General features: G+C 32.3%; 1 protein-coding gene across 4 annotated transcripts; it reads right to left on the bottom strand.

Moving 5' to 3' along the window:
• Nucleotides 1–2,586: 2,586 nt before the first annotated feature.
• Nucleotides 2,587–25,040, bottom strand: LOC114265716 (phototropin-1). Of its 4 annotated transcripts, XM_028206533.2 has the most exons (26): nucleotides 24,519–25,020; nucleotides 23,439–23,504; nucleotides 20,487–21,093; nucleotides 18,545–18,719; nucleotides 18,245–18,427; nucleotides 15,175–15,266; nucleotides 10,102–10,399; nucleotides 9,158–9,389; nucleotides 8,959–9,029; nucleotides 8,596–8,702; nucleotides 8,255–8,304; nucleotides 8,033–8,137; nucleotides 7,820–7,879; nucleotides 7,644–7,733; nucleotides 7,268–7,344; nucleotides 6,141–6,225; nucleotides 5,941–6,021; nucleotides 5,642–5,745; nucleotides 5,234–5,283; nucleotides 4,939–5,045; nucleotides 4,709–4,831; nucleotides 4,241–4,292; nucleotides 3,793–3,905; nucleotides 3,395–3,535; nucleotides 2,894–2,998; nucleotides 2,587–2,798 (listed from the first exon to the last, which is right to left on the bottom strand). In XM_028206533.2, the coding sequence occupies exons 3-25, from the start codon at nucleotides 21,088–21,090 to the stop codon at nucleotides 2,897–2,899; spliced, it is 3,102 nt and encodes a 1,033-aa protein (XP_028062334.2). In that variant the 5' UTR covers nucleotides 21,091–21,093; nucleotides 23,439–23,504; nucleotides 24,519–25,020; the 3' UTR covers nucleotides 2,587–2,798; nucleotides 2,894–2,896. The 4 variants fall into 4 exon arrangements, with proteins under 4 accessions (XP_028062334.2, XP_028062333.2, XP_082775868.1 ...); XM_028206532.2 differs by lacking the exon at nucleotides 23,439–23,504 and having other exon boundaries at nucleotides 24,519–25,040; XM_082919742.1 differs by lacking the exons at nucleotides 23,439–23,504; nucleotides 24,519–25,020 and adding an exon at nucleotides 21,292–21,362.
• Between the last annotated feature and the right edge of the window lie 714 nt (nucleotides 25,041–25,754).

Genomic DNA, 25,754 nt, shown 5'->3' with positions numbered 1-25,754 from the left:
AGATGATTAAACTCAGGCAACCAATTACTCTCTCTCTTTTACTATGTTTTTGTTGATTCAAAAATGAGTAGTATTCCAAATTATTATTATCATTAATTCATTTAGCTTTAAACCATTAATTCATTCTAATTAAGTTAAATAAAAATCAAATCTATGCAAATTAAATTAATCCTCATCACAATAAAATCTCAATTACACTAAATTTAATTATTAATGTGAATTGGGCTCTAATTCTTATCTAATTATTTAATTCTAACTTGTTAAAATTAGCGAATCAGACAGGTTTAATTTTTATTCTAACATATCTGTTCAAACAATACAAGTCAATAAATTTCATAACAATCAATAACATTAAATCACATAATTAACATGTAGGAACATAATTAATAGTTCCAATTAAAGCTCAATTCAATCACAAACAATTTTAGTAAACTGAATCAATTTTCAATTACACGCTCTAAAAATTTCCGTGAGTCCATCCATATACTCAATTTCAATTTGTGCACCCAATAAGATTGTCGATTTCAGTTTCAAAGTTGTAACCTTAATAGGTAATTTTTCCAATTTGGACAGACATGCACAAATTAAATTACTAGGCACTTAGTTCAATTAAAATTAACATATAATTAATTAATTAAAATCACGATTAGCAAGTTTGGGTTGTCACACCATGCGAGTTGGCAGATAAATGCGGATTGGTTTGGCAATTTAGGTTTTACTGTTTTGGCAATTTTTTCAAATTATTTTCTAGTAATTCTTTATTATTTTGCAATCAAAATTTTCAACTGTTCATTTTTTATAATAAAAATAAAAGGTCAACTTTCATATTTCATAAATACCAAATGTAATTACTAAATAAAAGGTCATTTTTTTTTACACAAGGCATAAAAGTATAATTTCATTTTCTTAGAAGTGTTGGTGGATCGGATTGAGTCGGATAGCCTCTTATCCGTCGTCTGTCCAAACTTAAGTAGATTAGAAAAAATAAATCTATACCCATCTGACCATTCAAATTATTCATTTGGTAATGAATTTATTCGGCCATTCGATTTTGGTTGCCCACCTTCTAACATCAATGATTACTAATTGTTACACAACTATAACAGCCAATAAAATGTTTTTAAAAGGATATATTCCAATAAATCTCACACTAAATTCCTAATTTGCATAACTAATTTTTTTTTTAAAATAATTGAAATAAATATTAAGAAATGGCTTATATATCGATTGATTTTTTTATTAATAATTTTAAATTTTGTTAACAAATGCGCTTAATGGACTGAAGGAAAAAAAACAAAAAAAAAAAACAGAAAGAAAGAAAAAAGAAAAAAGCCAAAACCATATACTTCACTAGATATGGTTGGAGATTTGATCGCGTGATCTTTATACATGATATGATAGTTTTGCGATTCAGTTGATGCACTTATGGGTCAGAATTGTACTGTGATTGTTGTTGATTCAACATTGTATGTGACCTAGTAAGTATTAGAATTTAGAATGTGTTGAGGTAATGAATATTAGCTGCAATTGAATTTGTTGAGTTTGCGAATTAGTTTTTTTAATAGATTTTTTTAGAATTTTACCAAAAAAAAAAAAAAGAAAATTTGTATAAAAAAGTATAGAGAATAATTTAACTTTTTGGCTAAAATCTTCTCTAGAGTGAGAGGTTTGGGATTTGCCAAAATTAGCAATCCATGTTATTAGGTGATGCTAGAGCATTTCCGTCAAGTTAATTATTTTTATTTTTTTGGTTAAAATAGTAAATAAGTATTAAATTTCAACTACTAGCTATCAAGTTAGTTATCTTGGTTTCAATCTAAAAAAAAAAAAAAAAAAAGTTGGCTATTTTAGTTTTGGTGGATTTGGTTTAACAAATATAACTAGTGGTTTGGACTAATCCAAAATAAATATATATATATATATATTACTTTTGATATTTTGAAATTAGTTGCGTAAAGTTTATAAAAAATAATTTAAAATAGCATGGCAAAATGAAAGAGAATTTGTTAGAAAATATATTTAAAATATGTATAGTCAAAATAGAAAGAAAATAAATTTGTTAAACAAAAGTTTAATTAGTTTGATGATGGCACTCTTGGTTTTTTTTTTTTTTTTTTTTGGGGGGGGGGAGGGGGGGGGGTTGGTTCTGAAACCCACCCGCTGAACCAACCACCCGGTGAGGACACTCTTAGTTCAAATGAGTTTGGTTAAGTTTGGCAAGTGGGTTTGGGAGAGCCAAATACTAGCTTAGGAATGCTATTATTGAGAGAGCTTTTTCTATGAGAAAGCTTAGAGGTTCATCAATTTGGAATCGATCTCTTTGTTTATTTTATCTTTTGTGTTTTAAAAAACAACAATAAAACGTCTCGACTTTTGTTGTGAAAAATATTTCTTAAAACTGCCTAAAAGTAGGTTGTTTTCGAAACATTTTTCCAAGAATAATTTTCATAAATAGTTTGCCAAATAAGGTTTTCGTGTTTTTTTCTGAAAGATGAAAACAGAAAATAGAAAACAAAAAGGGTATCAAACAGGAACAACACGGTTAAAAAAAAAGGTGGGGGTGGAGGATGATAGACAGAGAGAAGAAGCATTCAATAAAGTTATTTATTAACAAAACTTTCAAGTATATCAATAAACATGGACTACAAAACATCAAACCACACATACAAATTGAACAATGATCAAGATTCAAAGAACCTCGAATTCATTCTAGAAGCACAACCCAGGCTCAGGTAAAAAACAGTGCAACCATTGAAATTCTAACTCGCTGAGAGACGAAAATTTGGATATATCCATTTCTGCAGCACACCAAGTATTAGGCACAGAAATAAATTTCAGTTCTCCTAAATGTGTGACACTGATTATAAGAAAATAGCAAGTAGCAAAGACAGACCTCTTAGAAAATATTTTTCTGTAAATCATCTAGTCCAGGATCGATAACTTTAGCTTCTTTCTCATCTTCAGTCCCAAAGAGTGGAGCATCTAGCTTCGGAGGGTTCTACATATTAGATACATATATGTGAGTCACTAAACAAGTAGTGATTGATCATCATTTATAAACCATAAGTAGGCTTAGAATCTCTAATATTCATCAAAACAAGTTCTCTGACTTATCATCTTTAAAAGGGTATTCGCCAAAAAATGACATTTGCCAATTTTTGACGACGGTAAAACTTTCCTGTTCATCCATGGGATTGAAACGCTTTTGTTTTGCTACTTGCAGAATTTGAATTATACCATACATGAAGGATCATTTCTTACTATTTCATGAACTAAAATGAAAACACCGAAAACAAAACATAGTCCAGTAAAATTGAAAACATAACACACAACAGAGGTAGAAAAAGAGAAATTATAGCAAAATGATTTGGTTGTATGGTTTCTTGATTTTTACCATGCAACGAACCAAAGGCCAGTTGACACCCTTGAAGAAAGGATGTTGCTTAATTTCATTAGCTCCTTCGCGTGAACCCAATCTATTTTTGGGATCTCTATGCAACAACCGGTACATTAACTGCTTTGCTGAGAGACTCACCTGCACCACCGCGCACAAAAGTTATTCCCGTTCTGCAGCATTTGATTTTTTTTTTTAAAAACAAAATTATGTGAAAATTCAACTAATTCCATCAAATTAATTTCTATCCACATCATGTGTGTAAATTTAGGAAGTAATTGTTTAAGTAGGCTTGTACCGTCATAATCAGACACCATAATTAGGTTCTGTTAAAAAGAAAACAGTTGAAAGTATCATAAATTAGAAAGTACTTGAATGAAGATGGAGGATCATCTCACCGATATAGCGCCTGGGAATTTAAGATCCTTATGAAGAATGTTGGCAAATGTCTTTTGCCTTGTCTTTCCCCTAAATGGTGTGTATCCATATAGCATTTCATAGAGCAGAATGCCTGTTGAATTAACCAACAGTCAAACAGTAATGGAATTAGGCCTGTTCATACAAAGAATGAAAATATAAAGAAAGAATGGTGGTAATTGTATGCAGTGGAAAGTATTGTGAATTTCAGAGTCGAACAGACAATAGATAATTTCATGCAAGACTGATACTTTAGAAATAATACAGTAAATGTGTTCCCAAAAAATTACACATGACTCGTACCATTTTTGTAATTTATTACCTGTGATTTCTTAATGAAAAAGAAGAATTGAAAATATAGAGGAAGCACTTGCCTGAGGAAAAAAATATAAAGATGTAGGGTTTTATCAAAAAAAAAACAAAAATTACCTAGAGCCCACCAGTCAACTGCACTAGTGTGGCCTGCTCCAGTTATGATTTCCTGCACATACGAAAACAATGGTCATTCTAACTGAGAAAATTTTGAAAATGAAAAAAAAAAAATTAAAAAAATTAAAAAAAAGCATGAAAGCATAGAACATGAAGAAATATTTTGAGAGCTAATATGTATTTTGAATTAGAGAAAGATTTTCTTGACAGTTTAGAGATGACTGAACAAACTGATTGGAAGCTATTCAAGGTGAAAAAAGAAAGGGAATGAAATTTCAAATCCATTTCAGGCTAAAAGAGCATGATGTAGAACACGCGGCAGAGGAATTCTTAGAGTAGTTGGATCAACAGAAACCTAGGAAAAAGGCTACTTGATTACCAAGGTTAAAATTGTAAGTTTTGGCAGACAAATTCAGAATTACTCTACAATGTTATGTGCTTATAGGTAGACATAGACAGAAAATATACCGGAGCAATGTACTCTTCAGTTCCAACAAAAGAATTTGACGCGCGCATTGGCTCAGCCATAAATATTGGACATTGTTGACCCTTCTGATGCTTTTTCTTTTCATTTGGTTCGGGAATCAGAAGCTGCACAAGGCACAGCAAACACAATACAAATTTGTAATTCCACCAAGTACTCCAAAACTTCATAAATATAACCTCAGATAGAGTAGGAGATTGAAGTGTTGGCACACCTGGGGATTGCATGATGTCAAGCATGACAAATCAAAATCTGTCAAGGATACATGCCCGTTGCTTTGAAGTAAAATATTTTCAGGTTTTAAATCCCTGTAAATTATTCCTGTACGAGAAAGAAAATGTGAAATATATATAGGGTCATATCCCCAAAAAAATGTTGAATTCTATTTTTATTTATTTTCAAGAGAGAAGAGGGTTGTTGAATTTAGGAAAATCCAGCTTTGAATTTGTATTGAAATGTATTTTCTAAATGAAGGGAAAAATTATATACATAAGGATTACAGGCAATACCTTGGCAGTGCAGGTACTCCAACGCAACGATTACTTCTGCAGCGTAGAATCTACAAATATCAACAAATTTATAAAAATTGCCACAAAAAACGCAACCATTTTTATTTGATTGACGTAAATTGTTATATAACGAATATAAAATTCAACAAAAAGAGCATATATACACCGAGAATTTTATTGTCTCCATCTGAGCAATATTATAAGTTTATATCAACACGCTAACGAATGATCACAAATTCATATCCTTACCATATATCTGCAAACTGAAAACATCAGAGGAGAAAAAAAAATATGCACAAACTGTTTCAACTCCTTTTACATGTCAAAACAAAATCTCAGGTCAAAATTATTATTTAATTTTTCTTGTATTTGAAACATATAGTAGTCAATTGTATATAAATTTTTTACCTCACAGCATCTTCCTCCAAGACCTTCGTCGGCTGTTTGTCCAAAAGCACGAACAGCTCTCCGCCGGGGAAGTAATCAGTTATCAGACAGATATGTGTTTTGGTCTGCAAAGTATATTTTACACGTTGATATCCTATCATACAATTCAAATTATTTTAGAAGGCAAACAAAAGACACTTAAACGCATATTTCTCATATCTCGATAGAATTTCTCATGTCTCATTAAGCAATCATTTTCTGCAGCTTATGGCAATTCTCTTGATTTAATGTTAGATCACACTGAAACTGATTTCTCTAACCTGAAACGAAGCATACAACGCTGGAAGAAAAGGGTGATCCAGCATGTCTAGGATTTCTCTTTCTGCACAAGCTCTATGCACCTGCCGTGAAGGAAGAAAAGAGCATTGTGAAGATAATGCGCGCGCGCACGAGAGAGAGAGAGAGAGAGAGAGAGAGAGAGAGAGAGAGAGAGGTTGATGCAATAGTTCAGTTTCAAAACCTTATTGCGGTTGAGCATAACCCCCTTGTCCATAGCTTTCATGGCAAAGAATTCGCCGGTTCCACACAATTCCACCAAATGCACACTGTCATATACAGTCAATGTCTCAATTTTGGAAGACAAAGTATGAGCACCCAAAAACCAAAAAAAAAAAAAAGGCAAATTACATATACCTCCCTTGAGGTTTGGCTAAATTACAGATATCCTGAGATTTCGGAAATTACATCCCGCCTCGTAAGGTTTGCATTTTCATAACAATTTACCCCATGAGATTTAAATTTCATAACAAATTACTCCCTAATTTGTTATGCAAATATAGCATTCAGAGAGAAATTTGTAATTTCTCAAACCTCAGGAGGTATTTGTAATTTAGCCAAACCTCGAGGGGTATATGTAATTTTTCCAAAAAAAAAAAAGAAAAAAAAAATCCATACTATCTTTATGTAGCGTTTGGTAACGTTTACGTTTTTTGTTTATTTTTACAAAAATTTTATAAACTGTTTTTTGTTTATTTTTAAAAAAAACATAAATTATAAACGCGTTTGGTTTGAACAAAATGTTTGAAAAATTTTAAAAATATAAATTAAAAAATATGTTTGTTCAGGCCTAAAATATTTATATTTGTTTTTTATTAGTTATGACAATGGGATCATACCCATTATAATTGAAAAAAAAAATTAATTAAAAAAATTAATTGGAAAAAAAATAATTGAAAAAAAAATTAATTGGAAAAAAATTAATTGAAAAAAACAATTTGTTAGTCAAATTTTTAAATTTCTGTTTAAAAACTGACGTAAACTAAAATGGGTTTACGTTTTTCTCTCAAATTTACAAATTGAGACAACCATTTAGAAACCAAAAAAATTATCAAACAAGTTTTTATGACAATTTTTAAAATTTTTGTAAATATAAATTGAAAACTGAAAACGAAATAGTTATCAAACAGGCCATAAATCTTGTTTAAAAATGGTTGTCTCGTTTAAAAATTCTTTGAAGAAATATGAAGGGTTGAGATAAAAAAAAAAATGAAATTCTGAGTTGCATCATAAATCCATCCATGAATGCAATATAAATAAATATCATTGATGAGAGCATAATTGAATCAAAATTGAGAGCAACGGACAAACCTGCCAGTATCACCAGATCCCAAGGGTTTTATTGGCATAAAATGCTTCAACCCTAATTGTTCTCCACTCTCTATAATCTGCCATTCACAAATGACATGAGCAAATTCAAGAGATAAAAAAAGGCCAAAGCATCGAAATAGAATCACATTATACAGGACTGAAATAAGGAACACAAAGCAATTGTCAATCCGTTTTAGATGCCATAGTGTTTTGTATCAACACCAATCGATTGTATGCTAAGTTCATTAAAAGCAATCATCAATGTTTTGTATCAACTCCAATCAATTGTATGCTAAGTTCATTACACCACATGGGTCATTAGCATCCAATGCAAATTTAGAAAAAAAAAAAACTTTGAAAAAAACAAAGTTTATACCTTTTGAATAGCCCTCCAAGAAGTGCTGCCCTTCCTATGGGGCTTTGGGTGAACTGCTTTTGAATGGTTTATCCAAAGATCCTCTGGTTTCTGAACATTGATATAGAGATGGTCACAATTTTGAACCTAGAAAATTGTCTGAATTTGTTTTTAATGTTTTAACATTTGGACGTTACCAAATTGGCATCAGGAAGTTCCCTCACTGCATCATCAACATTTGCAGCAGTTTCTTTCACCTAAGAGCAGGGAAAGATCAATCTTTTCAGTAATTACCACCCACATGAAAAAAATTATCCAATTGGTCACAGTAAGGCCAGATTTGAAGTATTTAACAATGTTCTCTGATCAAATATGTATTTTTTGTACTGTTATGAAGTGAGAGGTCAGACCAGTTTTGCACTCTCTTCTGCTGTTTCCTCAGGGATGCAGTTGTGAAGTGGCTCGACATGTTCGCTGCCATCCAATTGTACCCCGATAAAATACTGCACTTCACCCTGTTAATGAAAAAAAAAGTGAGAACTTTAACTGACTATTCATGTAGTGAAGAAGAAACTTGGCAACTTTCCAAACCACAGCATAGCAATAATGTCGGATCATTTTAAAAATTGTACCTTCTGATCACGCATAGGCTGCAGATGGAACAAATTCCAGAACTTCTTGCCTGGGGAAATTTCAGAAAAAAATAAGTTTAGTCAATTGTGGTGGAAACAAATTACTAAAATTGACTACAGTTCGGGTTTTCTTTTAGCATAATTATTGCCAAACACAAAAAAGAATTAACAGAATTATTTTGTCTAGCATGACATGTTCTCAATTACTGAATATCATGCTTTATGTAGATCGAATTAGTCTCTTAGTGTCTGTTTTGCTTCATCCTTTAGACCATTTGACACCATATGACACTAAAATGTGAAGTTAGATTCATGTTATAAGCTGAAAATGATAAGCATACCAGTTTTGGTGTAATTAATAAGCTGCACAGTAACATCGGTTTGGGTATCAATGGCATGTCTAATTTTCCTCACTGTGGCTGGATCTGTTTCAGGGCCTTGAAGAAACCTAGTCAAGTTCAAACAAGTAGTAGGCATATCAGAATAAATAAGTAATAATAAACTAAACTGAATTTAAATTTTTCCAAATGTTGTTTGGGTCATGTACCTTTGCAACAATTAGAGCAATAGAGAAGTTAAATCCAATCCAAATTGTTCATTTTGTTTTTTGACAATTTTTTCCAGCTAAAAGCTATTCCGTTGCAACAAATCAATTCAATGACATGCAAAAAATTAATTTCAAGTGCCTAAGTATCAATTCTTACCTGCAATTTCTTCCTAGGATTTCCTCGCGACTGTATTCAGTTAGCTCCAAGAAGCTATCAGATGCAAATATCTAAAAATTCAAACAGAACAGATACATAAATTATTTTCCTACAAGTGAGCTCAAATTATAAGGAGAAAACTAGAATGGTCAGTATGAAAAACAATTTTTTTAAGTAGCTAGCTAGGAGGGAGTCTTACAATGGGATTATCAGGCAGCCTTGGATCGGTAATGACAAAGTTTTTCTCAATACGTTCAAGTGTTGTAGCGAGATCAATACCCTTTCTCATCTCCTTCTTCCTTACTTTGTCATCCACACTGTCTGGCCGCCCATCATCATCATCATCGCCATCACCATCATCACTCTCATCATCCTCCACGGTAACTCCAACATCGAATTCGTCGCTGCTGGGACGACTTTTCTTTATAATCCTGAAGCAAGAAGAGGGAATTAAATGTGTAAACAATGTGACATTGTCACAGATTATGTTAGGCTATGGCCTGAGTCAGTATTTCTACAAATGTGCGTGGAATGAAAACTTGCATGCAAAAAGTAGGTAATTACATTTTTTTTTTTTGGGTGTGATTATACGTGCCAGAGAGGCAACCAGGAAGGAAAATTTTATACAAACTAATAAATCTTATAAAATTTTCTTACTATGCAACAATAGAAAATTGAAGCAGAACCTACTTTAATGATACGATAAGGATTGTGTCACATCAAAAAGTAAGAAAATTTTGTTAGGATTTTTAGTTTGTACAGCGTTACACAGGACTGTCCTAAACTGGCTCACAAATATTATACATAAACATTCTTTATTACTAGACACAAAGATAATGAGGCCTGTATTAATATATATACATACATACATATATATATATATATATATGAGAGAAACGAAATGAGTAAAAATACAATCAGAAAATGATTTTTACATGTAATTGTTACATAGAAAATTTTACCGATGTGATAGTGTTATTCTTAAAATAATATGCCTTCTTGATAGATTTTTTTTATTTGAAACGAATGAAGACAAACCTTCCACATCATTTTTTGTACAATTTTTCTGCATAATTTTTCAATTATATATCACTACCCAATCCATTTATGTATAGCATTTTGTCAAACAGGATGAGTACGTACGACATGAAAGAGCGACGAACAGATTTCTTGGGTTTCGTTTCAGGCAACTCGCTGATTTTTTGCATAGACATGGAGGTTCTGGTGCCAGCCACCGAGTGTCGTCTAGGTAGGCCCATAGTCTCCGAGCTTCGTCTCCCTACAGCTTCTGATTCACTACTGCCACTGCCACTACCACTGCCACTGCCACCCTCTGATTTTCGCAGGAAGGGACGGTTTGTGGACTCACTGAGTGACCGCGGTCTCTTCACTGCGTCCACTAGCTCAGTTACTGAGCTAGATGCCTTCTCTTTCTGACGGGCTGTAAAAAACAATTACAAAAGCAGTTGCTATTTGAGTTTAGTAATTTGCATGCTTTGCTTATTAAACTCACTATATTCATGCAATCACTCAAACATAGGTGACACAAAACTTGTTCATAACTTGGTAGTTTGGCGATCAGAGCAACAATATTTTGATTCTGTTATTGAAATGTAACTACAATCATAGGTGTGTCAATTAACTTAGAAAGGATTAATGGAAATGCTATCTACACAAAAAGTTTATTCTGAAAGTATTGAGAATTTTATTGTAGGGTGTGGAGTAAATCACGCCAATCTAAAAAATCTAGATAAAGATATGCGTAGAGATCTTCTCTTTATGTTTTTAAATATTTTGTGTTTGTTATCTCAAATCACTCACAATGAATATATGTGTTTTGAGTTCAAAATTTTCACGTGATTCAATGGTTATGTGTGGATTATGACTAGAGGACAGAGATATTTGTTGACAGATAATCTATGGGCAAAAATATGGGTAACTTTCTTGATACATGGGACTCCCACCTTTGTCAGTTTGAGACTTCCAAAAAGTAAAACTCTTCCTCCATAACCTATTGTTAGGATCGGGGATCCCGCCCAAGACCTTCCAGAAATTATACCAAGTAGAAAAACACACCCACACAGAAGGAGAAACCATATTTAACGTGGTTCGGCCTTAAAGCCTACGTCCACGGGAGAGTAACCGGTTATCACTATAACAATGGAGAGATTACAGAAAGATTATAATAGGGGAGGAGCTCACACTCTCCTCACTCACCCACTCACCCGTCTCCCTCTCTCACACCGAGAGAGACGGTCTCTCCACCTCACATCTCTCACTCTCTTCTCTCTTGGTTCTCTCTTCTTGTCTACTCTCCTCTCAACCTCTATTTATACATATCATGAGGGAAGGTAGCTGGACAGCAATGGTGAGTGGATTGGTTAGTGGGGAGGTGCCACTCCCACTCTCTCTAAAGTGGTCTCCAACCACCCCACTCTCTCTAAGGTGGGTTAGCCACTCACATGGGATGATAATAACATAGCCAACAAATCACCCCCTTAACCCATGTGAGGTGATAAACTGCACACACTGCTGCTAATCTTGTCACGCCCAAATTTCAACAGAATCTTCATCTCCTCATTGAGATGCTACATCCCCTGAAGCTAGAGATAATACACCAGAGATACAAGAAGAGGAGGGAATCCTACATCCTCAACTCAACTCATACCACTCTCTGATTTGGAGAGAGCCTCTGCTCCTATCTCCCTCAGATCTCTTCTACGCTTCCTGTCTCGGATGTCTTCACTTGCTATGCTTGAACTTGCGCAACCAAGATATCTTGACACCCCCTGATTGGATGTCCTGCACCCCCTGCTCGGGATACCCTTGCATTACCGTGCAACTCCTTGCATGATGAACACTGGAGCAACTAGAAAACTTCAGAGTTTGACACATCAACATCCTCAATTTTCCTTGCTCGGAGCTTATTTCTGAACAACCAGCCTTTGCTTTCTGCACTTCAGAACAACTTCCCAGCGATCTCATACGCCCGTTGTCTGTGCTGCAATCCCTGATGTTCGGTTCTGTCTCACTTGTACGTCCGTACTGATGTTTGACAGTTAGCCCTTCTGCCAAGACAACTTCCACCGCTTTGTACAAGTTACCACTATGCAACTCCGTGCATAGTGCTCGCACCCATGGCTTCTGGTCTCCCTGCGTCAAGCTTGCTTGAGAGATCTGCATCAACTCTATCATCTGCTGCCATGGAACTAAAGAAACCACCATAGAGAAATAAGACTTGCCACTCCTTGGCACGCACTCTTGCGTTTTACCTGTCTCAATTTCTCTGTCTGGAAGTTTCTGTGAACTGTCAACAACTCGCTGCTGCACATTCTTCTCGCGCCTTTGTACGATACTCTAGCGTACCCTTGCACTGTTGCACGTCTGCAATTGTACTTCTGCGCTTAGTATGCTCCTCTGCAACTATTGTTCTACATGTCCACATACCATTAGTACCTACTCGTATACAGTAGCTACAACAGCCACAGTATTTCCCTGAGCCTGTACTGGTTGCCAAATCATCTATCCGTCGATGAATGGTCTTCTCTTTTGATTGAACCAGATCCTCCGACGAACTCCGGAGATAATCATTTCTGCAATCCTCTGATTACTCCTGACCAATCTTGATCTCCCTCGATCTGCCATTTAATCAAGCCTGATCTCTTCTGGTCTTCAATGATCTATCTCAATCTGTATCTGGTTGTCCAATCTGGTCAGAATCTGTCCATTCTAACCTCTTCAGTGAATCCGCAGCGTTCCACAATATCCGGCAACCTTCCTTTGACTATTAAAGATGACAAACACCCATGTTTTGACAATCTTCCCAAACCGTTCAGAATTTCACTATTCTGACCTCGCGGTTGCGTCCGGAGCGGTCCGTTTAGCTAGAACCAACCTTTGCTGCATTTCCGGGGACCTCACTGAAAACTATCCCCGAAAGCTGGGCCACACCACAATTTTCTGAAAATTCTAGGCCAAATTGCAATTTTCAGAAGTTCAGGAAATATTCCGTGTACCAACAGAATATTCCGTACACTGCCCCTGACGCCGTCTGCCACTTTAATCTGCCTTCCTTTTACAGAAACTCCGTCTCCAAAATCTGACCGTACGGATGTGTCCGGAATACTCCAAATAGTCGGAAACCACTATTGGATCACCAAAAACGGACTCCAAATGGCTTCGATCTAGCCAAAACATTTTGTACGCCTCAAATCTGTGGCTGCACCGTAGCCACGAAGCACTGGATCCCTCCCTGCCTCTGGCTGACGGGGCATACACGTGGCATCCCTTTGCTGACGTGTCGCCACGTGTTGCCGACGTGGCACGCTGACGCGGCATGCGCGTGCCTTACACGCGCCTTCCCCCACTTACCTTCTTCCTTCCGCCGCGCGTGGGGCGCGTGCCTGAGACTGGGCTGACGCGCCGACTGTCTTCACGGCGCGTGGAGGCGCGTGCCGAGACTGGGCCTCACGCGCCTTCTTCAGGCGGCGCGTGAGGGCGCGTGGGGCCTCCTCTGGGTGTCTACTTTATATGGTTGGACTCCTCTTCTCGAGCCCTTGGTCCTAGTATGCTCAAAACCTGATTTCGAGCAACTTGATTTCTAGGCAGTTTCAAACAACACACTGTTTTTGTTCCGAAACGCCACCAACGAGGCTCTGATACCACTTGTTAGGATCGGGGATCCCGCCCAAGACCTTCCAGAAATTATACCAAGTAGAAAAACACACCCACACAGAAGGAGAAACCATATTTAACGTGGTTCGGCCTTAAAGCCTACGTCCACGGGAGAGTAACCGGTTATCACTATAACAATGGAGAGATTACAGAAAGATTATAATAGGGGAGGAGTTCACACTCTCCTCACTCACCCACTCACCCGTCTCCCTCTCTCACACCGAGAGAGACGGTCTCTCCACCTCACATCTCTCACTCTCTTCTCTCTTGGTTCTCTCTTCTTGTCTACTCTCCTCTCAACCTCTATTTATACATATCATGAGGGAAGGTAGCTGGACAGCAATGGTGAGTGGATTGGTTAGTGGGGAGGTGCCACTCCCACTCTCTCTAAAGTGGTCTCCAACCACCCCACTCTCTCTAAGGTGGGTTAGCCACTCACATGGGATGATAATAACATAGCCAACACCTATGGCCCTCAATGTACGAAAGAGAAAAAATAACTCTTTTTTTTTTTCACTCATACTTGAGGAAAATCATAGCATAAAGAATAATTTTGTATCATCAAAACCATCCATAACAAAATAATGTGCCTTTCTGCGTCTTAAGAAAAAAAATTCAAACCAAAATGTTTACTATTGTGGCTCCATAACTTAAAAAAAGCCACTGTCATATATTGTTTAAGATGAATTTTTGTATACAGATTTTATTCACATTTCATTTTCTTAACACACATTTTTTATTATATATTTTAATTAATACTTTTTTTGTACACATTGCATTGGTCACATTATTAGAAAATAATAATAAAAATAGACATGACCAAGATATTATATTATGAACTGAAGTGATGGGCATTTTGACTGAATGTCTGTATGAGTTTTTTCTATACAAATTCCATTTGTATAATATTATTCTTCTTTTAATGCTCCATGATGAAAGGAGTTCGACTTTTGATTGTGTCTGTGTTTCTTTTGCAATGTGTCTTGAGGTTCATTACGTATCTTTATTTTTGGTTATAATAATAAGGAAAATGTTTGAGGGCCACAATTTTTGTGGTCACAATGGCTCAAAACTGTCAAAACGACCTCGTTAATAATAATGGTCACAGTTTTGAGCCATTGTGACCACAAAAATTGTGGCCCTCTAACATTGTTGTAATAATAATAATGAGACGTGTGTGATGAATGATATGCCATTTGCAAGCATGAACTCTCCACATCATCCACCCAAACAAATCTCAATATTTGAACTTCTTAAATTTCTCATCAATTATGAGAACTTGTTAACACACTTTCAATCTGAACAAAACACTGTTTATTTTAAAATTATGAATTTCATATTTAAAAAGTGTATGAATTTCACCTGAAGTTATGTATTTAGTAGTGTGGGAAACAAAATCAAACTCTATAACAAAACCAAACAAACACCAAAGCCTATTCATTCCTCGGATCCCGCATTTAATAGAAAAAAATTTTAAAAAATTAAAAATTTAAAAATTTAACAAAAAAGAAAAAAAAAAGAAAAGAAAAGAGAGGAGCATACCATCATAGCGAATTAATGATTCAGGTAGACCGTTGGGACGGGTCATCTTGTCCTTGGCACCCTCAGTGTGTTTGCTCACCTCCACTTGCATTCTGCCAAAATAAACATATATATATATATATATATATATATATATATAAATATAGGAATTTAAGCAAAAATAAGTAAAGTCAATCAAGTAGTCTTAGGTTCGAGTTCCTACTTCACACGATAGGTGACAATTTTTTTGTTTCCTAAAATTCTGTAAATTTTGAGATTTGTTACATTTTTTGACAATAAAAATAATTGCCAAACTTGCTTCCACTTATGGATTTCTTTTTCTTAATATATATATATATATATATATATAGAATTTGATCCTTATAACAAAATAAACATTAAGGTTTAAATTTTTTCAATTTAAATCTTAATCTTTTGATACTATTTTTTATTTTTGTTAAGTAAAATTAACGAAAAAATAATATTTTAGCCATTAAACTCAATAAAAATGAAATTTTAAACATTTTATTTTTACTTTTATTGAGTTTAATAACTAAAATTTATTTTTTCTGTCAATTTACATAACAAAAATAGGCAAATAATTTAGATTGAAAAATTAAAATATTTGACTTTAAATTGACAAAACTAAAATTTCAAAGTTTATTTTATTACGTGGATCAAATTCAGATTTTTTTTTTTTTTTGAGTAATATATTTTTTTTGAATATCCTTTTTTTATCTAAGATATTTATTCGAGCAATTCGGACGGAGCAAAGCTCGGTGGATGTAGTGGTAATTTTTTTTTTTTTTTTTTTGTTCTGTGAATGAATTATGAGGGGTCAAATTTAACTGATCAATGGCATGTGAAATGGGCCCGACAGTACACGATTGCAATTTTTGTAACAATAAAGGCTAGAGCACAACCAACCCCAAATCCACACAACAAAACAGAAAGTTAAAAGGCCCACACTTCCTTGGGTTAAGGAGGCCCACATTACACACAATCAAATTACTTTTGTCAAGGATGATAAAAGGTAGCAAAAAGCTGGATCAATAATTGCACTGTTGTGAAATTTACAGAAATGATTGAGGGCTTGAAAAGGAGGGCTCGAATGGCCAGAATGAGTGTGCACTTGATCTCCGCTCAGACGGTCGGTCGGACGTTTGCCTAGACGACTGGGTGAAAAATTGTCTACTGCAAATGTCACTTTTGTCGACCGTGGTTGTGAGCCTTCTCACCGGATGTCCGCCCGGAAGTCCGAAAAGACCAATTTCGAGCCATTCAAGCCAACCTCCTTTTCGGGCCACCTAGCATTGTTTGTGAAATTTAGGAGTGGTTATTGGGTGTTCTTGAAGTATGGTCTTGTGATGGCCAAGATGTTGTGATTGGGGGAGAAGGATGATTTTATGTTGGGTGATTGAATAATATGAAGGAATATGAGATATGATAATTAGTAAAGAAAAATAAACACATGGCGTTCCAAGAATATTGGAAAAATAACGAAAAATGTGAAGAAATTGTTAACAAAATATAAATTAATTTTTTATCCATTTTTCTTATATACATATTTTTCTTTTCAAATTTCTAATTGAACTTATGATCTAAACACAATCAAAGTCTAATCAACCATGGATATTCATGACAAATCAACAATGCTCGTACCTAAAAAAATAGGGAAAATTTCGTATCAGACGATAACTTCAAAAATAATTATAAATTAATGATAAATTTTATTAATATTAATAATTAAAATTAAAAAAAAATTCATGAATATGTAATAATTTTTTGAAGATACAACTGTGAGGTAATTTTCCCAAAAAAATAATAAAATATAGGGGAAAAACTTAAAATTTAAAAAGTCCTTCTATTGACTACCCATAATTGGGTGTTTGTTAAGGGACTAAAAAAAAAATGTCAAAAAAGTTAAAACTCCAATACACATATTCTCATATATTTTTATATATTTTTACGCATTATTATATATTTCAATATATTTATTACATATATACCAGCATCAACCATTACACAATTACACTGGTTACCATTTCTTAAATTTAAAATGGTGGTGTTTGGGTAGTGATTTTTTTTTGTTTTTTTTTTTTTTGTTAGTTTTTTGCTAAAAGACAAAATAGGTTAAAAAATAAAAAATAAATAAATTCAGACAAAATATCATATCAAACTCATAATTATTTCACTCACAAACATTACATCCAACTACAAACAAATCCAACTATATTCCCAAATACAAAAATTTTAACCTCCAAAAATAATCAAAAACTAAAAAAACTTATTAAAACAATAACTTCCCAAACACTCACAATATGTTAATCAGTTTTGAGTAAACCAAGTTAAATTTATACTATAAATTCAAATTCTGAAAAAAAATACTGATAATAATCCTTGTTAAATAGAAAAAAGAAGATTATTTTCCCCAATTCTACCCCTATGATATGGAACAAAGGGTCCACATTGCTGTCACCCTCGTGTAGTGAATCTAGAAAAGTGTTCAGATGTGGGCCGCCCTATTGGCCCAAATGGTAGAATTATTGGAGGAAATTCTTTGGGATAAGATTCACTGAGTTATATTTGTTTGGGGTTTGTGGGCCATGAATATAAAATATTTATGATTTATTATTATGTACAATTGTTTATGTTTAAATTATTTCATTTTTTTCCCCTTCATATTTATGGTATTTGATATCAAAATTCATTTGGGCTATCAATATAATTAATTCCAGTCCCCAAATATAGTCCATAGAAAATGATTCTTTTTCCCCCTACTACATTTAGACCTTGGATTTGTCAACTGAAAGAAAAATAAATAAATAAATGAAAGGGTAATAAAATAAAATTACTTATAATTATTATTTTTTTTATGAATAATCAAACAAAAATATTTTTTTTTTTGACAAATTTCAATTCATCCTCTTTTTAAGTTATAATCCAACCATAAATAAATAATTTAGTTTCTTGACTTCAGTTATTTTCCTCTAAAAATATAATATTCAAACATAACTCCCGAAATTATACATTATAATATATAAATAAACATTATGCATATGAAAAATGTGACAATTGAAAAGAAACTAACCCAATAAATTTGAGGATTTTTCCGGTATCATCCTTGATTGGTGAAATGGTAAGGAGGTTCCAAAAGGGTGTCCCATCCTTTTTATAATTCAACAGCCTTCCACAATAACTATTGCCTGCCTGCAATGTTTCCCTAATCTTTGCCAATTCTTCTGGATCTGTACCCGCACCTTGTAAAAATCGACTGAAACCACACCAACAAAAAGACTTAAATACCCTTCCGAAGACCGTTATTGTGATAGTTAAAATAACAATTCCTATTGTATTCATTAAAACTTAATATTGATTAAGAAATCCATACCAATTCCTACCAATGACTTCTCTTGATGTGTAACCAGTCATCTTAAAGAACCCAGCACTTGCATACAGAATTGGATAATCAGGTTTGGTTGCATCTGAGACAACAAATGTTTGTTGAAATGTTGATAATGCATCTTTTAAGTCTTCAGACACTCTTGGAAGACCTCTCTCCTTTCCTATCATGGTAACACAACAATTGAATAATCACCAATTTCTTAGTTTATCACTTTTTACAAGGGAAAAAAAATGTATTGAATCTACTAATGCTAGTAAAATAGTTATGACAAAAGTGTACAAAATGATAACCAAATTTATAATAAAAAATTGAGTTTTTGACATTCAACCTCCTAAAGGTGTTAAAAACTGCAAGCCTAAAAAATCAATTTGAATATTTGAGCAAATTGACCAATGAAAGATGTTCAAAAGTTTATGGCCCCCTAATTTTTTTTTTTTTGGAGGGGGGGGGGGCTGAAAAGATATTTAAAAGTGTAATTGGTCCGTTAAAAGAATAATTAGTTTAAGGGGACAAAATTTGACAGTTGAATTAAAAATTCTTGGGTTATTTGCTTCCCAGTTCATCTTTCAAGGACTAATAGCATTTTTGACCCTTTTTTTTAAAGGATAATTTACTCCCATTGATCCGATTTCATTTTTTTATATTCCCTCGATTTTAAAATATTAATTCCTTATTTTATTTTTTATGATCTCAAAATATTAGTCTATTTTTAAAAATCAATAACTAAAATAATATGAATTTCTTATTTTGTCATTCTTTTAAATTTATTAATAATACAAAAGTATAATTATGACAATCGATATTTTCAAAAAAAATATATTATCAAAGGGTAATTTTGAAAACATAATATTTTTAAAGTGTAATTATTTTACTACCCAAAAAAATTAAGCTGTGTTTGGTGGGGCTTTGTAATCAATTTTTCACTCACTGATTTGAATGCTACATTTGGTTTAAGTTTTCAAAAATCATTTCCACACCCGCGTTTGAAAACTAGTCTATCCGATCATCCTCCCGGACATCCGGCTGGTTGACCCGAACAGTTTTTTTTTTTTTTTTTTGCACCTGTTATTTTTATATTTTAAATAAAAAATATTTACGAAATTTTTTTAATTTTTTTTATGAGCATTGAATATAATTTTGAGTTGTGTATTTGGTTATGAGTTGTAAGTTTTTGAATCAAATATCATATGTCACATCAAAAATTTCAAACTCAATTCAAAACTTTTTTCAAAACTCATAACCAAACAAATTTTCTTCACTCAAATCATAATTTCAAAACTCACAAACTCAAAATATAACTTTATTCTCAAATCATAATTCCAAAATTTTACCAAACGCTACCTCAGATTTTCCCAAAGCAACTATTATTTTGGGACGAAGTGAGTATATAAAAATAAAATAAAAGTTATCAAAGGCACTAAAAATTTACATACAATTAAAAAATAAAAAAAATAATAATCAGTGTGTTTGGTTTTAATTTTTTGAAAATTGAGTTCTTTATTTTTCGTATTTTTTATTTTTAGTGAATATTTTTAAAATTTTAAACAATTTTTATTTTGTTTTTTTAGATGGACCTACTTAGATGTATAAAATAGTAAAATATTTGTAAAAAAATATTTTTAAAAATTAATAAATACACAAAAATATAAAAAATATACAATTTTTATTTTTATTTTTTTTAAATTTTTGATATTTAGTGAATTTTTTTAAAAAAATTCACAAATATTATATTTAAATATATGTCTAAAAATTAAAAAAATTATTTAAAATATTTTTTAAAATTCAATAAAAATAAAAAAAATAAAAAAATAAAATTTTTTAAAAAGTGAATGCTGGAAATCAAAACCAACAGAATGAATAATTTTATAAAACTTTTGTTTAAAAATGATTATTATATGGTTCCCAAATTGTAAATTAAAAGCTTTACCTGCTCCGTCATCAGATAAATCACCGGAGCTCCGGACGGAGTTACCGGAGTCCCTTCTGGTCCCGGGTTTATTATTCGGATCATCGCCTGAAGTTCTCGCCTTCACCCCCTTTGGCTTTCCAGTTTCCGTATCAGTCTTCAACACCAGCCCCCACTCCGCCGCCCTTTTCGCGGCGGCGCCCACTTCCCCCGACGCTTTCTCCGACGCCACGTCATCCAATTTCCTGTGGTGGTTGTCGCCGCCACCGTGATCCTTGATTATGGCGTTGGAGATAGTCTTTTGGGCGAGTGGGGAAGACGTTGAGGCGGTGGCGGCGTCCTTGAGGGCCATCCATGAGGTGATTTCGTCGGCGTTTGCTCCGCCGGACTTGCAAGTGAGCTCCGGCAGCTGAGGACTGCTACGTGGCGGTTGCGGAGGTGGTTCTAGCCAGGATTTCCAGGTGGGTTGTTGTGAGTGTGATGCAGCGAAGGTTGGATTGGTTGTTGGTCTGGAATTGTAGGTGGAAGGGTTGAAGACTTCGAGTGAGCCTCGGGAGTCTCTGGGTAGAGGTGGTTTGAGTGGAGATTGCTTGTTTGAATGCTCTGTTGTTGTTGTTGGTTCCATGATCTGCATGAAGATCACACACCAAAATCATATATATATAGAGAGAGAGTGAGAGAGTGAGAGAGACAGAGAGAGAGAGGTATATGTAAATATGATCATCCATTCAGGATGAGGATTGAGACTATGAATCTATAACGACTCATCGAGCCTTAATAAGTAGTTTTCAGTGGCATTGTGGATGATGATTCTCTTGTGATAAACCTGAAAAATTGTTAGCTAGTCTTGTATTTATATGCCGTGTTGCAAACTAAACTTGGCAAAAAAAAAATTATAAGTTAGACATCTTAATTTCCTGTGTTTGGTTTGTAAATTTAAAGTGAAATTTAAAAAGCCAAAGAGAAAAAATAAGTAAAATATGAACATAATATAATTATATTTCGCACTTCTCCAATTTTTTTAAAAATTTCTTCCCAAATCTACGAACTAAACACCACCTTAAGAGGAGCAAGGATCCTCTAGGAAATTTTAAGGAAATTTCACTCTAGAGGATCCTTGGTGCCTTAAGAGACAAAGAATGATTAACTTAGGTAGTGTTTAGTTCATTAGAATATAGTAGAATAAAATAACCATTCTATCAAAATATTCATTTCTATATTTGGTTAGACTAAAAAAATAATGACAAATGCATTACAAATAAAATCATCTTACAACATTTTAAGTGAATGATCGTTCCATATAAAAGACAAAGGAATCACTATTCCATTTATTTTCCTCTCATTCTAATAAACCAAATAAAACATTAGGATATGAATTAAATTTTCGTTTACTGAGGATACCAAGTAGATAATGAGCTATTTTGCAAAGATGATTAAAAGGTATCTATCTTTCAGTTTTTAACCCATTTTAGGTCACATCATCTCTCAAATTTTTTACATATTTTTTTTTAAAATTTAAAAAAAAAAACCAAAAAATCAATTTTAACCATCTTCTCAAAACAATCTAATGTCACATTATACTTTAAATTATCTAAATTTTTTTTTTCATCACATGGTTATAATAAAAGATCTCTTTTACATCATCTAATAATTATTAAAAAGATTCACATGAATGGTTGTAACGAGTTTTTTTTTAAAATTTAAAATAATGATAAATAATAACAAGTTGATAGGATTATGTTACAATTATGGAATGATCAAGTGGAGATCTTCCATTACAGCTATATAAGGAAGAAGATCACAATATATTTCTGTGAATAATATTACAAAGTATTTTAAGACTACAAAACAATTACTTGAAAAACAATTTTTATTCATGTTTGAACATTCCATATATATTATACATACATTTTATGCGATGGAATATACTAAAAAATATATATCTGTACATTATATGAAATATGCAAATCAAATATATTTTAAATATAATTTGAATTACATTAAATTTAGTCCACATCACACACCTTATATTTAAATTAATTGTAAAGATATTTTTTAAGTACCCAACTTTTTTAGGTGGCATATGAAGCTGACACTAGTTGTAGTTGAGACTTTGAGGGTGATGTTTTGTAACAGTTAATAAAAGTAGATCATACAAGGAGGAAGAGGAAAAGGAAAAGGAAGGTTTAAATAAAAGTAGTAACAAGGGTATTTAGGTCATTACAAATATCATCACTCAACAATCTTGTGTCATTTATGTCTCGGTGACCACAAGGAACTCAGAGCACCTCACATTTGGGAGGGCAGTTTAGTCAATTGATGAGCTTTTAAGTAACTGCCAAAATAAAATAAAACTACAAAGTGGAAACAGCTAAATCTATGATAGTTACAATTCAGACCCATAACTGTGACAAATTTCTAGGTAGTTCGTTTTTTTAGAGAACTTCATACACATAGTCTGTTTGTTTTCAAAAGGTAGAATAGGAAAAATTGATAGTGAGAAAATTATTAATAAAAAAATTAAGTAAAATTATGTTTATTTTGATAATAGTTGTTAGTATAGGCATTGTTAAATTATTTTTATATAAAATAAATATAAAATAAATAAAATAAATAAAAAAATACAAAAACATTAAACATTAATGTTTTAAAAAAATGCCAAACATGTAAAAAAAATTTTAAAAATAAAAATAAAATAAAAATTTTCAGAAAAAATAAAACAAATAAAATAATAATTTTTACTTAACAAAAAATATAAAAAATTAAACATTAATATTTTAAAAAAAATACCCGACATGTAAAAAATAAAATAAAAAATAAATAAAAATAAAAAATTTATAGTCTACCAGACTATTTTCTAATACCAAGTCCTGGAGGCCTATCTAAATCCCTTTGGGGAGGCCTATCCTAATCCAGCTCACCATCAATCCCCTTCCTATCTTTCAAAACAAACACAATATTAATGAATCTCACTTCACTGTTAATCTCAATCCTCCTTCTAACTCTCCAAAGAAACGGACAGAGAGTGCTATCTGTTTGCTGTCCCAGATAGTGATGGAAAGAGAGAAAACAAAGCCAATTAATACTCAATCAAAAAGCTATAACAAATTAGTAATTGAAAATAAACAACAATTGTACCACATTCAAGTTGTAAAAGTCTTTGGACAAATGTATTTTTGTCGGTTTTTAAGAAACTTACCATTCTAAAAAAAAATGTTTCAACTTCCTTAATTAATTGGGTATGTGAGAAAAAGAACAAAGAAATTCAAAAAAGTAAGAAATAGATAGTACCATATTTTCAAAAATTATAAATAGAGATCGGATATGTATTAAAAAGTATCTCGAAAACAAAATGTATGATGTAAATTCAAACTTAGTATATTGTAAATTATACTTAAAATAAATTTGGTTAACATTTTTTACTTCAAAATAATTTTTGGAGTACTTTTGTGAATACATAGTATTGTTATTTCAAAATGTGTGATCAAATTTATTCTGAAAAGAAGTCGCATCATACCATATTTAAATTTATGTATTAATTCTGAGCTCTTCCCTTAAAATTGAACTCAACCATAACTGAAAATGTTTGGGGGGAGTTGAATACCTAAACTCTCATATGGATACAACTATTAAAAATATATGAATTTATTTAATTTAATTATACATGTAGTTCTCAATGTAACAGAATAATGAAAATTGATTCATGTAGCTGATCTGACTTAATTAAAACATTAAGTTTGATTTGATTTGATTTAGTATGGATAAATTCCTCTGTTTCTGTTGAAGAACAATTAGCATAAAAAAATTCAAAATTACTGAGGAGATAGCAAGTGCAACATGATGAACAATTCCTGAATACAGTTTCTTAGAATCATAAAAACCAAAAAAATCCCTGAGAGACGAGCCTAATACATTATACAAGTACAATTTAGACTTGAATTTAACAGAATTTCAATCTCAACTATCAAACCCTGAACTCTTAAAACCAGTAGTAATCAAATAAACATAAGATTCAAAAAATTCAAAAACAGAAACAAAATAAAATCAAAGTACCTGATCAAATGAAGGAGAAGAGCTTGCTGAATTAGAGTTCCGTTTGGCTTTGCCCAAAAAGCTTTATAAAAAGAACTTTTCAATTATATTGGAACAGAGGAGAGGGATGAGAAGGGAATGAATGGGAAAGGACTTTTAAAATAAGGGAAAGGAAGAGAGAATGAATGTCGAAAAGGTTTGGCATCCCGTCCCTATACCACCTGCAATTCACATGGCTCTCTCTGCACACGACCTATGTTTTTTAAAAAAAAAAAAAAAAAAAATCACGAAACCATTTTAAAAAGCATTTTCAGCAAACAATTGTTTGTTTTTTCTGCTTCCAAATCTTCTATCCTCTTCCGATAGATCGTCTTTTGAGTTTATTACAGAGTGGAATTGGTTGGCAAACTAGAAGAACAAGCAAAAACAGAGAGAGAGAGAGAGGGAGGGGTTATGGAGGGTGTTGAAAAGCACGTTGCACAGTGCGGGTTTTAACCGACCGGTTGCTTATCTGCAACGCCCCTCGTGTTTTTGTGTCTCACTAAAAGATAATCTCACTTGACTTCGCCCCTTTCTTTTTGTAAAAACTATTTTTCATATTTTTTTTTGTTTAGTATGATAAAAAATAAAAATTAATAAAAAAATATTTTTTATAATCAATGAAAAAATAGTAAATTTCACTCACCTTTCTTAAGATTTTACAAAAAAAAAAAAATTAATAAAGACTCATACATTATTTTAATAATATTAAACAAAATTATTAAATTCTATACAATATTTTTAAAAAAATTCTAAATTAAGCATATATATATATATATAGTAGAATAACAAACATTACTTTATCTATAAAAAAAAATTAAAAAAAAAAAGTGCCAACAAATTGATTACCATTAAACTTTATACTAATTAAATACAATCCTTTATTTGAAAATTACAAAACAAAATATAAAAGATGTCAATTTTTATTTTTTAAAAAGACCACCAATTTTATGAATACCTATTTTGAGAATTAGGGTTTGAATAAAAATTTAAAAATACATATAGGTATTTTATTTTTATTTTTTTCATATGAAAATACCTATTTGGAGAAATTATCCATCTCTTTCCATTTTTTTTTAATTTTATTTCTTGCTATTTATTCTCATTCATTTTTTTATAGTATCACTGCAACTAATAGTAATACCACATAATTTATTTATTTATTTATTTTTTTATTATTATTATTATTATTATTATTATTATTATTATTATTATTAT

Source organism: Camellia sinensis, chromosome 3 (genome assembly GCF_055761805.1).
Source record: "Camellia sinensis isolate YWXY chromosome 3, ASM5576180v1, whole genome shotgun sequence".
NCBI lineage: Eukaryota > Viridiplantae > Streptophyta > Magnoliopsida > Ericales > Theaceae > Camellia > Camellia sinensis.
This window is presented reverse-complemented; position numbering and strand designations above follow the sequence as displayed.

Coding starts and splice junctions, on each gene's coding strand:
- LOC114265716 (XM_028206531.2), bottom strand. CDS start 21,099: ATGCAGATCATGGAACCAACAACAACAACAGAGCATTCAAACAAGCAA. Junction 10,400..15,174: donor ATCATTAATTCGCTATGATG/GTATGCTCCTCT, acceptor TGTTTTTTACAG/CCCGTCAGAAAGAGAAGGCA. Junction 6,226..7,267: donor GGATCTGGTGATACTGGCAG/GTTTGTCCGTTG, acceptor TGTATATGACAG/TGTGCATTTGGTGGAATTGT.